The sequence below is a fragment of the Hemicordylus capensis genome, chromosome 3, assembly GCF_027244095.1.
Source record: "Hemicordylus capensis ecotype Gifberg chromosome 3, rHemCap1.1.pri, whole genome shotgun sequence".
Lineage (NCBI taxonomy): Eukaryota > Metazoa > Chordata > Lepidosauria > Squamata > Cordylidae > Hemicordylus > Hemicordylus capensis.
Genome location: NC_069659.1, coordinates 87,664,750 through 87,681,829, shown reverse-complemented (window position 1 = coordinate 87,681,829; position 17,080 = coordinate 87,664,750). Strand labels below are relative to the sequence as shown.

At 43.5% G+C, this 17,080-nt stretch overlaps 1 protein-coding gene across 9 annotated transcripts in view; it reads right to left on the bottom strand.

Moving 5' to 3' along the window:
• Positions 1 to 17,080, bottom strand: part of EVA1C (eva-1 homolog C) — a 99,444-nt gene continuing 82,364 nt past the window's right edge. For 4 of the 9 annotated variants that reach the window (XM_053308860.1, XM_053308865.1, XM_053308866.1 and 1 more), the window contains 4 exons: positions 15,168 to 15,311; positions 3,153 to 3,224; positions 1,894 to 1,983; positions 1 to 540 (listed from right to left, as the gene is read on the bottom strand). In XM_053308860.1, coding sequence (XP_053164835.1) covers positions 119 to 540; positions 1,894 to 1,983; positions 3,153 to 3,224; positions 15,168 to 15,311 — 728 coding nt within the window. In that variant the 3' untranslated portion in view covers positions 1 to 118. Of the gene's footprint in view, positions 541 to 1,893; positions 1,984 to 3,106; positions 3,225 to 7,503; positions 7,681 to 15,167; positions 15,312 to 17,080 lie in introns of those variants that run through there. The other 5 variants (XR_008319341.1, XM_053308861.1, XM_053308862.1 and 2 more) reach the window with 5 other exon arrangements.

Below are 17,080 nucleotides of genomic sequence, written 5' to 3'. Positions count from 1 at the left end.
CACATTTCAAATTTTGTTTATTATAATTATGAATATAGCTTTACTTTGCAAATAATTATTATATTGAGTTGCAAATGCTCCTTCATAGAAGGTACATTGTGTATAAAAATAGCTTATGTTAGCCAAAACAAATGCATTGCTGTTCATTGATAGAAAATGGGCTGAAGCTCCTAGTAGGAGATGCATCCAAACCACTGTTCAGCCAGATTTCCTGGATGATCTGTTCTCGTCTCTCTATCCTTTCAGCAAGTTCAGCTTGGTCCATTGAACAATACGCCGAATAAGACGTTCTGTAGAACCCTGTTAGGTCATCAGGAAAGTCTGAATCCGAAGATTCCTCTCTCTGCTCCTCCTCTTCGTCTTCCTCAGGTCCACTGTCTTCATCAGCCTTGCTGCCCTCTGGCATTAAGTGCTCTCTCATCCTCTGCAGTTTTCCAAAGTCATTTGAGCATGACACATGTATCACCAGAGCACAGAGTGTCAGCACTATGCCAACACAAACACTAGACACAAACAAGAGAGCAGCTCTTTCAGGGTGATCTGAAATTAGAAACAAAATCCCAGACTAGAGGCTCACAAAGAGAGGTGAAGACAAGGGGCAAATGATATAGGATGCCATTCTGAAAGGTTCTGTGTTGTTATGCAGCCTTCTCAAGGCCAGATCTATGAGGTCCATAAGGCTCACAAGCTTATCTTGGAGGGCCAAACCCAAACTAGTCATTTACTTCCAACTGGAAGTGCCTCTTTGCACACACACAAAAGAGCCACAGTGGGCCCAGTCCTGATTAGGACCTTGCTATACAAGAAGGGGGAGGTTTCCCCTTTGGACTGAAAACTACCCCTAAAACCTGCAAATGGCAGCTTGGGGGAGTGATTCTTGGTGGGGAAAGGATGCTGAGAAAAAGGGTTAATCTCTCCCTCCCCATGTGCCATGGTCTTGATCATGACTGGCTCTACGGCAACTTTTTTTTTTTAAGAGGCATGCCTGTGCAAAAGATATGATGACACAGATTGACCACACAGTCCAAGCTCACAGGCAAAGGCTGCCTCATCAAGGGCTCCGCCACTAACCTGGGCAGTGCCATACAACTGGTATGCTTACAACTTACAACTGGTGACTCATGCATAGGCTGCCTACACAAGAAGAGGAGATGTGATCTACCTGCACATACCAAAGAAAATCTGGCTGCAATCTACCATAAGGACTGAAGAGATTACACTCTAAACCAGATTGTGATTATACTCCAAAGAACGGGGAGAGGGCTTCTCATCTACCTTCTCCCTGTCAGGACACCAGCTCCCTACATTACAGTAGAAGACCATACCTCTAAAGCTGCCCCTGCCCCCGCCCTGGTTCCGGTCAGAAAGGGGATACTTGGAAGTCCTAATCACATATGTAGGGATAATAAAGGGGGGGATGACAAATGTCCCTGGACCACGAAACTCAGCCCCCCCCCACCAAAGCACCCTTCACCCTTCCAAGTGGCCCCTTTCCCCCCTGCTCCATTTCCCCTCCGCACTTCCCAGCCACCCTGCTGCCCAGGGAGAAAAAGGAAGCATTCTGTCAGCAAGAAAGTGCTTTGCTGGCTGGAGAGGGTGAAAGGCTGTCACACATTTGTTCCCAGCACTGACCACATCCCTTGCACTGGTGTGATGGTGCTGGGGGTGGGGCATAGCTGGAGGTGTGATGGTGCTGGGGCATAGGGTACCCGGCCTCAGTAGCTTGTCCCGGGGTCTGCCGGCAACCTCGCTACGCCCTTTGTCCTAATGCATATGCAGACTTTGGAGTGGGGTTCGACAGACTGGATCCAATGTGTGAGCTTCAGTTTTCTATATTGCAATAGTAAAAGTACCAAAAGTAACAATGTAAGAAAGCAAACACAATGGCTTTACCTTTAATATAAGCAAATGCAGCCAAACTGTTGCTAACTATGATTCCATTTTGCTGTGGAAATCTTGATTCTTTCAGATCAAAATTGGTATCTGTGAATATAAAATGAAAAATACTTGATAGATTAGATTTCAGTTGAGCAGTCTGAAAAACTCATGTTTATACAACTTGAAAATATGTGTCTGATCACAGAAGAAAAATACTTAATCTCCTACTGAGAAGGGACTCCTTACTTAAAAATTCCCATGTTTCTTGCTCTTATTCAAGTCTAATAAGACACAGTTCATTCACACAATACAGTTTAAAAGCCTACCTCAGGTTAAAACTCTTAATAGTCAATCACACAGGACACCCAGTCTGGTGAAGAGTTCTGGAGAACTCAAAAGCTTGCTGCCGGTGACATCATTTTGATTGTACCTAGTCATTTCAAGGTGTCACCAGACGGTAACTCTGGGATAGGTCAAGAGGCCTCATTTCAGAATAAAGAGTCTATTACAGCTTTTCTACCCAGGATCCTTTGCAGAAACAATGTCAGGGATTGAGCCTGGGACATTCTGCACACAAAGCATGTATTCTGCCACTGGGCTACAGGAGTCCTGCCATCTAGGTCTGAATGTGGAAATATGTCTTGGGTATGCATACCTACCACATTCATATTAAAGGGGGAGGCAACCAATTGCAACTTCTATTTTAGATCTTTCCTATTCCTCATGGGTGAGTAGAACATGCCTGCTTCCATTCTTTAAGCACAGGCGTCTGTTCTGATGGACGTGGTGGCAGAGTCCTGAGACGGGAGAACAGACTGCAGACTTTCAGACAGAGCATTGTAATGTCCCCTGTGGAAAATACTCTCTGCAAGTAAAGTAGCACTACAAGGAGAAGGATGGCTGGGACAGAATGTTTCTCCCAGTTGTGCTAGGTGTCTTTGTTGTTGTTGTTGTTGTTGTTGCTTTTGCTTTATTCTTCAGGAAGCCTTTACATGAGGGAACATTCAAAAATGACACACACACCCCACTGGCTGTCTGAAACAGTGGAGTCCACTTGAGCACCTCAGGATTCAAGTACCTCATTCCATTGCAGATCAAAGATACCAGATTAACATCATACAAACAGAAGATTCATCAGTAAAGTGAAGCCAGGGTCTCCCATCACTTGATCAGTTGCATTATATATTTTGATCTTATTCTATGTGATCAAACCATTGTAGGTTCTTACTTAAAGACAAAGGCTGGTAGCGATCCATAAAAATGACCATATTCACCTTCTTTTGGCTTCCAAGAAGGATTTAGATTAGTAACCATTGGGTCAACGGCTTCAAATATAAATTTGGGAACTGGAAATAAAAAATGACATGTTATCTGCTTTTTAAAAAATCACTGTAAATCAAGTATTATTCATTAAATGAGGCTGAGTGGTCACCTTACATTAGGTAAGACAAACCAAATTATAAACTGCCAAATAATTGGTAAACATACTTTACTTTTTTGTCCCAAAGAAATTCCTGTCAAGAATCCAAATTTTTTTTAGGGGGTGGTTATTTTTATTTTCTATTCATACCATCCTCTGTATTAGGCAATTGAACAGTACTAGATATGACAAGCTGTGTAAATTAGCAAAGGCTGTTTATTTCCCCCAGGGATGGGTGGCAATCCAAAAAGTCTTCACCCTACAGATTTACAAATCCCAGCATGTAGCAATGGACTGTTATTAACACGTACCTACTTGCCAATGAAATGGTTGGCACTATTGGCTCTTAGAGCAGCATTTCACTGAATTAACTGCCTCCCGCTCCTAAAATGGATGCTCAGTGAGGTCAAAGCTGACCACACAGTGTGTCTGGAATGGATCCAATTGCTCCCTGTGTGTTTTTGATTCATTATTTTTGTCCCACACAGACATTTTCAGACGGTCCAACAAAGATTTGCAAAAAAAACACAGATCATCCTTCTTGGACTGAAGAAAAAATTGCATAAGCCATATTTTAAAAAAATAGAACTAAATGCCTTTGTCCAAGACTTCAGCTCTTCAGGATTCTGCTACTGTATTCTGCTGCAGATTGGAGACAACAAATTATGAAAGAGAAGACTAGACAGTGAACTGGGGTCTCCCATCACTTGATCAGTCACTGTGATCAGAGCAATCTCTCTACTGAGGGTAGATCCCAGGAAAGCGTAGAGTAGCCCCCGTTTCGTCACAGTTACATTCTCTATTTTGGTCTTATTCTCTGTGATCCAATCATTGTTTAAGACTCACACATTTCACCCACCCTCAATATGGAATTCATCCTTTATTCTCCTTGAAGATAAATGAAGATCAGTTATCTCCAGCAACTACTGCCATGAGTGGCCCATTAGCTCCTGTTAGTCCAGCTTCCTCTTGGCTTTGCAAATGAAATGACAGGTGTGCATACCAGCAAACTTAAAGCTGGGTCACCCATCAATCTTGCCCTGTCTGCCATGCTTCAAGGTGGACTGTCTGTCATTTTTAAAAGTGCGGAATGTTTCTTGATGACATTATAGGCCTAGCCAATCAACACTGTGCATAATTAGCTTCTGCTTCAAATTTGAAGAACCCATTTTTCAGAACTTGACCCTAGAGAAAAGAGGTCCTTTTTGAATCAAATACCGTGAGGACACTTATAGAGTGACCCCACTGCTCTTAAAATGTTGTATTTGGTATCACTCTTCGAACCCAGAACATGCCTGCTTTCCTTTTAAAAATTGTTTTTAATATTAAAAACTTGATGTCCTACTTTTTTATAAGCAAGCAACCAACATCAAAATACAATAAAACAAACCAGCAGTATAATGAGCACTAAAACAGTAAACACAGTAAACACAAAAACCGAATTCTGTAGAATAAAAGAAAAATAAATAATACCCATTAAAAGCCCCCCTGTAAAGTTGCTTCTTCAGTTAAGAACGTAAGAACAACCCTGCTGGATCAGGCCCAAGGCCCATCTAGTCCAGCATCCTGTTTCACACAGTGGCCCACCAGATGCCGCTGGAAGCCACAGGCAGAGGAGTTGAGGGCATGCCTTCTCTCCTGCTGTTACTCCCCTGAAACTGGTACTCAGAGGCATCCTGTCCTTGAGGCTGGAAGTGGCCTATAGCCCTCCAACTAGTAGCGGATGATAGACCTCTCTTCCATGAAGTTATCCAAACCCCTCTTAAAGCCTGTTGGCTGTCACCATATCTTGTGGCAGAGAATGCCACAAGTTGATGATGCGTTGTGTGAAAAAGTACTTCTGTTTAGGGATGTGCACGGAACCACAGAAGCGTGGTCCGGCACTGAGGGGACTGTCACTTTAAGCGGGGGGGGGAGTGGTAGTACTTACCCCCCCGCCACTCTTCCCCCTCCAGCGCTGGTACTTTAAAAAATCTTCTTGGGGTGGCAGTGTTCCTCCCTGCCGCCCCTGCCCCCATTGTTGTCCTTCTATGCTTGATACGATGAAGAGCTAGCGGCGCGCATGTGCCCTTCACGGCGCGTGTGCTCATCTTCGCCACTGGCGCGCGTGCTGCATGATGTATGCGGCGCGCACCAGCGGCAGAGATGAGCGCGCACGCCGTGAAGGGCACATGCACGCCGCTAGCTCTTCATCGTATCAAGCATAGAAGGACAACGACGGGGGCAGGGGCGGCAGGGAGGAACTCTGCCGCCCCAAGAAGATTTTTTAAAGTACCAGTGCCGGAGGGGGAAGAGCGGCGGGGGGGGGAGTACTACCACCCACCCACCCCGCTTAAAGTGACAGTCCCCCGCCCATCCAAACCTCTAGACCGCCGGAATTCCGGACCGGTCCGGAGGGCTTTACCATTGCGCCGAACCGAACCATGCACACTACTACTTCTGTTTGTTGGTCCTAGATTTCTTGGCAATCAATTTCATGGGATGACCCCTGGTTCTAGTGTTATGTGAGAGGGAGAAGAATTTCTCTCTCTCCACTTTCTCCACACCATGCATGATTTTATAGACCTCTATCATGTCTCCCCACAGTTGTCTTTTTTCTAAACTAAATAGCCCCAGGTGCTGTAGCCTTGCCTCATAAGAAAGGTGCTCTAGGCCCCTGGTTGCCCTCTTCTGCACCTTTTCCAGTTCTACAATGTCCTTTTTTTAGATGTGGTGACCAGAATTGCACGCAGTACTCCAGGTGTGGCCGCAGCATAGTTTTGTATAAGGGCATTATAATATTAGCCATTTTATTTTCAATCCCCTTTCTAATGATCCCTAGCATGGAATTGGCCTTTTTAACAACTGCCACACACTGAGTCGACACTTTCAACAAGCTGTCCACCACGACCCCAAGATCCCTCTCCTGGTCAGTCACCGACAACTCAAATCCCATCAGTGTATACTTGAAGTTGGAGGTTTTCGTCCCAATGCACATCACTTTACACTTGCCAACATTGAACTGCATTTGCAACATTGTCACCCACTCACCCCGTTTGGAGACATCCTTTTGGAGCTCCTCACAATCCATTTTGGATTTCACTACCCGGAAGAGTTTGGTATCATCTGCAAGTTTGGCCACCTCGCTGCTTACCCCTACTTCTAGATCATTTATGAATAAATTAGAAAGCAACAGTCCCAGTACAGATCCCTTCTTACTTCCCTCCATTGTGAAAACTCTCCATTTATCCCTACCCTCTGTTTCCTGTCCTTCAACCAGTTAGCAATCCACACATGTACTTGTCCCCTTATCCCATGACTGCTAGTTTCCTCAGGAGTCTTTGATGACGAACTTTGTTGAAAGCTTTTTGGAAGTCCAGGTATACTATGTCAACTGGATCACCTTGATCCACACACTTGTTGACACTCTCAAAGAACTCCAAAAGGTTGGTGAGGCAAGATTTCCCTTTGCAAAAGCCATGCTGGTTCTCTCCCAGCAAGGCCTGTTCTTCTATGTGCTTTACAATTTTATCCTTGAGGATGCTTTCCATCAATTTGCATGGAACGGACGTTAAGCTAACTGGCCTGTAATTTCCCGAATCACCCCAAATCCCTTTTTGAAAATCGGTGTCACATTTGCTACTTTCGAGTCCTGCGGTACAGATTCCTATTTCAGGGATAAGTTATATATTTTAGCAAGGAGGTCAGCAATCTCACATTTGAGTTCTTTGAGGACTCTTGGATGGATGCTATCCAGCCCTGGCGATTTGTTAGTTTTTAGTTTTTCCAGACAGTTTAGAACATCATCTCTTGTCACTTCTATCTGACTCAGTTCTTTAGCCTCCATCCCCCGAAAAGCCTGTTTCAGGAACAGGTATATGCTCTATATCTTCTGCCATGAAGACAGGCACAAGGAACTCATTGAGCTTCTCTGCAACCTCCATATCCTCCTAAATAATCCCTTTCACTCCCTCATTGTCTAATGGTCCAACCACCTTCCTGGCAGGTTTCCTGCTTCTGATGTATTGAAAGAGGTTTTTGTTATTCCCCTTTATACTTTTAGCTAAATGTTCCTCAAACTCTCTTTTGCCTCTGTTATTGTTACCTTGCATTTCTTTTGCCAGAGTTTGTGTTCCTTTCTGTTCTCTTCATTTGGATAGGCCTTCCAATTCTGGAAGGAAGTCTTCTTCCCTTTAATGGCTTGCTTGAGATTACCTGTTATCCATGCTGGCATCCTCCTGGACTTAGTGGTACCTTTCCTCCTTTTGGGTATACAATCTAACTGGGCTTCTAGTATTGTGGTTTTGAGTAAACTCCATGGATTCTGGAGCGAAGTGACTCTCCTGATTTTCCCTTTCAGCTTTCTTTTCACCATACTCCTCATTTTGGAGAAGTTTCCTCTTCTGAAATTCAAAACGTCTGTGTTAAGACTTCCTTGGTGATTCTCTCCCCGCATGTATGCTGAATTTGATGGCACTATGGTCACTGTTCCCTAAAGGGTCATCGATACTGACATCATGCACCAGGTCCTGGGTGCCACTCAGAATTAAGTCCAAGGTTGCCTTTTCTCTGGTTGGTTCCAAGACCAATTGTTCTAGGGCACAGTCATTCAGCGTATCTAGAAATTTGACCTCTCTGTCATTACCTGATTGTGAATTTACCCAGTCTATGTGTGGATAACTGAAGACACCCATTATTACAGCCCTGCCTCTCCTTGACACCTCCCTGATTTCCTGCCGCAACTCCCCGTCGCTCTCAGCGTTTTGATATGGAGGGCAATAGCACATCCTCAGTAGCACGTTCCCTTTCAGGCCTTGTATTGTCACCCACGGGGTTTCTGTGGAGGACTCCAGTCCACCTAGGTTTTCTAGCTTGTTAGATTCTGTCTTCTGAATCTCTCACCTGGTGTATGCTATCTTTCTTTTGGCTCTTTGACCAGCTGGCACAGTCTTCTGTCTGTTCTTTATGTGGTTCTACTCTGTCCCCTTCTGTTTTATCTGAATCTTTTGCACCCTCGAACTTTAAAGGAAGGCATTTGCCAAACCAGATACTGCCCAGCTCCTGTCAGCTATTCCCCAGGTGTCATTTTAAAAGCTGCTCTGCAACCTTTTTTATTTTAAGTGCCAGCAGTCTGGTTCCATCTTGGTTCAAGTGCAGCCTGTCCCTTTTATACAGGCCTTGCTTGCCCCCAAATGTATCCCAGTGCCTAACAAATCTAAAGCCCTCCTCCATGCACCAACATCTCATCCACGCATTGAAACCCCTCAGCTCTGCCTGTCTCACTGTACTTGTGCGTGGAACAGGTAGCATTTCTGAGAATGCTACCTTGGGGGTCCTGGACTTCAATACGCTATCTACCAGCCTAAATTTGGCTTCCAGGACCTCCTGACTACATTTCCCCACATTGTTGGTGCTGATGTACACCATGACAGCTGTCTCCTCCCCAGCACTGCCTAAGAGCCTGTCTAGAAGCTGAGTGATGTCCGCAACCTTCGCACCAGGCAGGCAAGTCACTGTGTGGTCAACACGTGGGTCACAAACCCATCTCTCTATACCTCTAATGATTGAATCACCCACTACAAGGAGGTCCCCACCTCCCAGAGGAATATTCCCTGTGCGAGAAGATATGGGCTCATCTTCCACGGAAGAGGTCCCTTCTAAAAGAGCATTTCTCTCTTCCTCAGACCAATGTCTTCCTTGCCAGAGACCTTCCTTCTCCCTGACAGCAGAGGAGCTATCAGCCCTGGAGTGGGATGCCTCTACCACATCCCTGAAGGCCTCTTCCGCATGCCTCTCTGTCTCTCTGAGCTTCTCCAGATCTGCCACCTTGGTCTCAAGGGAATGAATTTGTTCCCTGAGAGCCAAGAACTCATTGCACCGAACACACCCCCATGACTTCTGCCCATGGGGCAAATAGTCATATATGTGGCACTCTGTGCAATACACTGGGAAGTGCCCCTTCTCCTGCTAACTCTCTATCTTCATACTGGTTTTGTTGGCTGTATACAGTATTTAGAGATAGTTTATTAGAAGGATAGGTCTCAGCTATAATGGTTAGCTCTGGTCAGTTGATGTCTAAAACACCAAGTGCAGAGGATGGGTGGACTGCCTTAGCGAGGGCATAACATAAAATGTACCACAACCAAGAAGTCCCTACTCCTTGTGGACTCCTGCTGCACCTCAGCTGATGGAGGAATCTGAAGCAGGGCCTCAGATGCAGAGGAGAACTATATAAAGCAAGGTGGCCCTTAACGTCCTCAAGTCTCCAGCTATTTTGAACTGTAATGGCAAACACCATCACTTCAAGATGAGCCCAGAAGCTGATCCAAGAGCACTGGCATATGGTCTAATTGCCCCACTTTTTATTCCACTTCATATGTCTCTTGCAATGTATTAAATTAAGCTAAAGTGTATATTGAGGGGGATTTTTTTCCCCCAGAACACTGAGAAGGGCAACACGTCAATCAATTGAACATTGGCAACTACATTTTTTCTGAAAACTATGCACAAATGTATTAAGTGAAAACCTTTCTAGCTTCTAATATGATTCTAGTATGTCTTTCAGTGCTCAGCAAGTGGTCCAGTTCTGGCAAAAGTTCTGGCAAAAAAAAAAAAAAAAAAGGAGCAGGGCTCAAGTGGTCCCATGAAATGCTTTTAGAGCAGAACCCAAAGAACTGCCCTATAGGTAGTTAGCACTATCTGTCAACAGATCAACAAGCCACACAGCTTGGTCAGTGTGTGTGTGTGTCTCCAATTAAACTAAATATAAAAATTGGGAGGGAAGGTGAGGTAGGGAGATACAGTATATTCCTTCCTTACAAATGCCACAGCTTCCCAGTGAAATCCCCGTCCCCCATTAGAGGTTGACTGTAACTCAAGGTGGAATAGATCAGGAGACAGTGATCATTTTTCTTCTAACCATGTCTGCCAATGTATTTTAGTGCAATTAATTTGAACATTTTCCACATTCCTCTTACAAAGATTAAAAAGTGTGCACATTTTGTACACACGAATAGCTCTTCAGGTGTCTGTTAGGCAACAGCTCTTATCAGAACAACTTCCATGCAAACAGGCCCTGTTGTTTATTTTGCACTCTTTTCCAGGTTAAATTATGTTTCCTGCTTGTATACAGCTCAAGCTTAGATACCACTTTCCCATCAAAAAGAGCTCAAAACAAACAAACAGAAGGATCATCTAGGACAGTTTTCACATATGCCACTGAAAGCACTTCTGTTCTGAACCTCTCTCTAGGTGTTGATGATATGCTTGTGTGTAATACAGCTTTAGGGTTCAACCACACATTACATTAAAGGCATTGCAAATTAGCACACTTAAGGCTGGCCATGTCTCTTACTTAACAGAATGTTGTGGGAGTCCCAATCCAGACTGGAACCACAATATGTGAGGATTTATAATATCAGCTTTGTGGGCATGCTATTTTTCACAGGAACACAGCACAGGTAGAAAGGGCTAAGCCACCTGAATGCTGCTGTTCCAATCTGCATAAGGTCATCTGTGGCTTTTTTGTTAAGAAAAAGGCGTAGAGGCAGGTCTCATGATCGGTGAGACCTGCTTTCTCTGAAACTGTGGGGAGAGCGGGTTAAGCCCGCTCTCCCCGCAGATGACCGCGCAGGGAGCTCTGGACAGCTGGATCAGCCGCCCACACGATTGCTGGCTCCATGATGGAGCCAGTGGGGGCTGGGGGGAGCGGGGGCCGCATGCCCCCCAGAAGCCCCAGTATGCCCTGCGCAAGCGCACAGGGCATACTGGGGAAACCCCCGGAGCTGGAAAGCGGCTTTTCACCTCCCGGTCGGGGGTCTACTTGTGAGTAGCTGTGGCGCAGAGCCGCACCGCGGCTACTCACGAGCAGATAGCCTGGGTTTGCGGAGTGCTCACTCCGCAATCCCGGGCTAAGGGGCGGGCTACTTGAGTTGGTTAGCTGCTCAAGAACCACCAGGCTCGCTTGCAAGCCCGGTGGTTCTTACGATTAACAAAAATCGGGCTAGGCTCTCCTAGCCCAATTTTTGTTAATCGTGAGAATAGCCCCATGATCAGCCTTAAGCACACTAATTCAAAATGTTTTTAATATCATATGTAGTTTGATCTTTAATTGGTTCTTGTACTTTGGTCCTTGTATAATAAAAAGCCAAACTTCTTAAATTAGACTCATTGGTGAAGTTGGCATTAGCTCAGTTCAGTCGTTATATAATACAACTACCTAGACTATGAAACAGAGTGAAGTTATAAAAGAAACATTTCATACTATGTCCATTTGATGGTGCAAATAAAATATGCTTGATTAAACACTTGGAGAAAGCTAATCTGTTTCCTTTTCCTTCTTTGGTAGTCAACATAGGCTTGCATCTTAAGCTGCTCCTATGGTTTGCTGATCTCCCCTTCCTGATGCAACCATATACAATGCCCCCCACCCCCAGCACTGTGGCACACCCCACTAGAACTCACAAGCCACTTCCACAGCAATTTCTAATATGCACAACTACAATATATAGATCACAGCTGAAATCAGTGGAGGGGACACCCTCGTATGGTCCTGAGGAAAGTTGTCCATTTTAGAAGCACTGGCTCTATTGCAAAGCATACTTCCAGGATTATTTTACCCACTGAAAACTGCCCTACTTCAAATCCTGTAGCAGCACACATTGGCCAACTACCAATGGTCATAGCCACTCATTTAATCATGGCTAGGGGCTGCTGCATGTTGGTCAACTGGCTCTACAGCTGAAGTTAAAGTATCCCCATGATCTCGAACAGAGTTCCCCTGATCACCTGGAAATTCCCTATCCACCTCTATCCATTCCAGACCCAAAGCACAAAGCAAACCACAACATTACTACCAGCAGGGTAGACCCATTGAGGCCATGGCCTCAGAAGGAGATTCCAGAACTTCTCTTCCTTCTTGTATTGTGGTGCATAACATGCCTATTCATCATGCAAGACAACAATCTCCTCCTCTGCTCCCTGTAAGTAATGGCAAGATACTCCAACACAAGCCTTTATATGTCATCTATCACAGCCAACAAAACCTGTATACATGTGCACAACAGACAGTGCACCTCTTAGATTTTTAAGAATCTACACCTTGGTCTTTGAGATGCAGCTGTGGTAGTGCAAAAACAAACAAAAGTAGTATTTAAATTGTTAAGAGGTTTCTTTCCTGCCTTCTGTGCAGGAAAGCTGAAAGATGACAGTGGAGAGGAAGGTCGAGAACCCCAAACAATCCTCAATGTTCCACAATGATTTGCCCTTGGTGTGGACAGAAAATAGACAGATGAACTAGTGCAAACAATGCACTAGATGGCCTAGGTGTGGACACTCAGATTCGGCAAGCAGTTCAGTGCAGAAGCCAATGGAACTAAACATAAAAAAGCCCTCAGAAGGAAGCAGATCTATGATCTATGGATCTATGGTCTATAGTCTTGCCAACTGCCTAATACTTTGAAAATATATTAAACAAATGCCAAGAATAACCTGTATGGTGTATTTATATTTTGGTGTATATGGCTTTTAAAATTACAAAATACTTTCTATATTATATCCTTCCTTGTTCTGGAGGCAAAGAAATTTACTGTGCAACTTGCTATACACAAAGTTGAGTTTGGAAAATAACATTAACCAAAGCAAGGAAAAATGGATGTAATGCCATGATCAGAAACATCTATGAACAGACTTTCTTGAATTACTGTAGTCACTCCCTGAAACCTTGTCATATACAAGTGAAACTCGGAAAATTAGAATATCATGCAAAAGTCCATTAATTTCAGTAATGCAAATTAAAAGGTGAAACTGATATATGAGACAGACGCATTACATGCAAAGCGAGATAAGTCAAGCCTTAATTTGTTATAATGGTGATGATCATGGCGTACAGCTCATGAAAACCCCAAATCCACAATCTCAGAAAATTAGAATATTACATGGAACCAAGAAGACAAGGATTGAAGAATAGAACAATATCGGACCTCTGAAAAGTATACAGTGTACTGTGCTTGATTGGCCAGCAAACTCGCCTGACCTGACCCCATAGAGAATCTATGGGGCATTGCCAAGAGAAGGATGAGAGACATGAGAACAAACAATGTAGAATTGCTAAAGGCCGCTAATGAAGCATCCTGGTCTTCCATAATACCTCATCAGTGCCACAGGCTGATAGCATCCATGCCACGCCGCACTGAGGCAGTAATTGCTGCAAAAGGGGCCCAAACCAAGTACTGAATACATATGCATGCTTATACTTTTCAGAGGTCCGATATTGTTCTATTCTTCAATCCTTGTCTTCTTGGTTCCATGTAATATTCTAATTTTCTGAGATTGTGGATTTGGGGTTTTCATGAGCTGTACGCCATGATCATCACCATTATAACAAATTAAGGCTTGACTTATCTCGCTTTGCATGTAATGCGTCTGTCTCATATATCAGTTTCACCTTTTAATTTGCATTACTGAAATTAATGGACTTTTGCACGATATTCTAATTTTCCGAGTTTCACCTGTAAGCCTATATCGCTGTGTGTGGAATTTCACACATTCCAAAACTCTGCCTTTTTCACAGCTGTTAGTCTGCGTACAAAACAATGAAAGCAGCAAATAACTTGCAAATGCTCTAGGCTGCTACAAAACAGCATTGCAGAAAACATCTTTGAAATTAATCAGGCAAGAAAGAAAAAATGTGACTGACAATGTATCTGATATATTTGACTGCAAAAACAATGCACCACAGAAGAAATGCTCTCTCTCTTAACATACATTGACTATTTTCTTCTAGGAATGTTCTCAAAACACGATTCAGCATCCGAATCACACCAGCATGCACAGCAGCCATGTGTGTGCCAACATTGCGTGGGGGCAGCTGGGAAATAGCCCACTGGCATGCAGGCACAGCTGGGGGGAGCGCCAGGATTACGGCAATGGTGGCAATAGGAGGAGGAGCAGATATGGATATGCTCTTCTCCACTTTAAAGGGGCTGTGTATGTCCTCATTTTAAAAGGGATGTGTGATTCGGATGCTGGATCACATTTCGGCACATCCCTATTTTCTTCTTAGCAACCTGGAACAAAGAACAACATGGCATAACTTATGATTAGGATAATGAATTCTATTTTAAAGGATCCATAAAATAGCACTTTTTATGCTGTTTCATTACATAGAATATGTAAGTTCTCTAAATATCTATCATATTCATAGATTCATATTTCTTCCCATAGAATCCCAGTGGACCAAAGACTAATATAGTCTCTCTCTCTCTCTCTCTCTCTCTCTCTCTCTCTCTCTCTCTCTCTCCATTTAAACCATGTCTACCTCCTACATGTCAGTCCTTCAAAATGGCCTAAAATAAATGAGACAAGTTGGTCATGACTAATTTAAATCCTATTAATTCAATGGGGCTTAGTCATGATTAATTTAGTCAGGATACTCTCCAATGACCATGGTATCCTCATATGTTATGACGATAGTGTAGTGGGAGATACTCATCATGGCTTCATCTTATGCTGCTAACATTTTGTAACATTTAAAGGTCCAGCACCACACGGGCAAAGCTAATTGCACAGGTCTTTCCCACATGGAGATCAAGGTTAATGATCACATCAGAAAAAAAGATTTCAGCAACTGGCCCCACCGAAACAATGCCAGGCCTACATATATTATGGCAACAATAGGATCTGCAGATCCAAGCCAACATGTTTGAATTCAAATCAGATTTTACTGAGAGTAATTGAAATGTTGTAAGACTGTAACCATATGGCTATGGCTGTACCCAATTCTAGTATTTAAAGGTGGTAAAATAAACATCATAGACGTAAGATGAAGCTTTGGCATTATGGCACCTAAGCACAAATTGTGATCTTCAATATTATCAGATTTTTTTCTTACCACATGCATAGCTGACATTGAGATATTTTTTCACACCAGGCAAACATGGTCTTCCAAAATTATGATTGTTAGCAGTAATTTTACACCTCTGTTTCCCGTAACACTTCTTTGACAATACTTCTAAAGCTCTGTAAGAAAAGCAATCTGAAAGGGGGAAAAATTAAAAGGTGTTGATACACATATATAGACACCAATTACTTGTTCAAATAAAAAGTCTACTACATTACTTGTGAGCATACAACTTGAGATCTCAGAAAGCTTACACAGCAGCAACAAACTGTGTCAAAGGCCAATGTTGGCAGAGGGCAATGTTGGAGAGTGGGGCATTTGGATGAGGTGGCACTGTGTGCAGGGGTCATGTGAGAATGCATTATCAGGCAGAGGCGGTCTTCTCCTCCGGTCTGAAGTCCAGGGTCTCCAGACCCCTTGGGGGCCCCCAAACCCTCTTTAGTCTGTCCCAGGTGGTGTGGTCTTGCTGTGCTGCTGGCCCATGCTGCACCGGAAAATGATTCTGCTAAGGGATATTTGCATAAACATACCAGTTTTATATTCTTACATTATTGTGAGTTCAGTTGCTGTTTGTACCCTCGAGAATCCATGTGATAAAAATACTGTGTGTGTCACCGTATGTGTGTAGGGAGATTATGCTTAACTTGCAGGGGGAGGCCTCCAAAGGCCTTTAGGTCCAGGTTCCAAAATTACCTAGGTGCACCTCTGTTATCAAGCCAGCTGAATGGCCCCACCAAATATATTTAAGGGATCCGGGGAAATTAGAAGACTTTCCTGCTGAACCAAATGGATGTAAGCAGAGTGACATGTCTGGAGCAAATAGGCCTGGGAGCAGACTGCCTGGGGTGTTTAGGAAACTTTTTTAAAAAGTGTGTGTGCAGGGGGGATGGGGATGCAACAGTGCTGAATGACCAAAAGCGAGACAGGGGAACTAAAAGTCCCTGTGACGACTAAAGGCAGATTCCAAAATATTGTTGCCAATGGGAGCGTTTTATCAAGAAGTTAGCAGACAGCAGGAAAAATGCTGAGAACAACAGACGCCAGTTCTTAAACTGGGGATTGGGGGAACTCATGTTCTCCTGGGGGCCATAAATTCTCGTACAATTCAGTCAAAACCTGCCACAGTGGCCCATACTTTAAAAACCTATAATAATAAAATATTGTATTCATTTATTTCAAAATTCCAAGATATTTATTTCAAAGTTTGACTTGCATTTGTTAGCTGATGAGCTATGCTTTTTATATTTCTTTCACAAGCCAAAGCTGTACTGTAAATAGATAAGTTTCCATAATGTCCTCCAGCTTTCCTAAGCACAGGTAAAAGAGAACATGTTATAGCTGATCTCCAAAATAAATGGGCAGGATCCAAATTAGGCTGGTTGTGACTAAGCACCACTAAAATCAATGAGACAAGTTAGTGATGATAAATTTTAGCCTTTGTAATTTAAAAAAGTCACAAATTTTAACTAAAACGTTTGTGTGGACAAAAATATTCCGAAATTGGATGTTATTCAAATTGTTGGTGGAACCTTTTGTCTCTTTGCCAGCTCTACTGTTCTCTTACCAAGTCCTCTGACTCCTGCTCAGAATGGATTTCCTCCCCATGCTTGTACTTTGTGCAATCGTAATAAATAACAGGTGAACTTCAAGAACATTTGTGATGAAAAATGAGACATTGTGTAAGAACATGGGCTGACATACTGTGCAATGTTACGCACATGGTGGAACAATGTTTGTACATTTACACAAGAACTGTAGTTGATAACAGCTGCTTGTGCCAGGGGCATGAGCTTCATGGCATGAGCTTAAGGCAAGTCCTTGTGGCTCTCAGTCTTAAGGCAAGCAGACTGAGGCCCCACCAGCAGGAAAATCATTTGGCTATTCCCTGAAAGCTTGACAACATG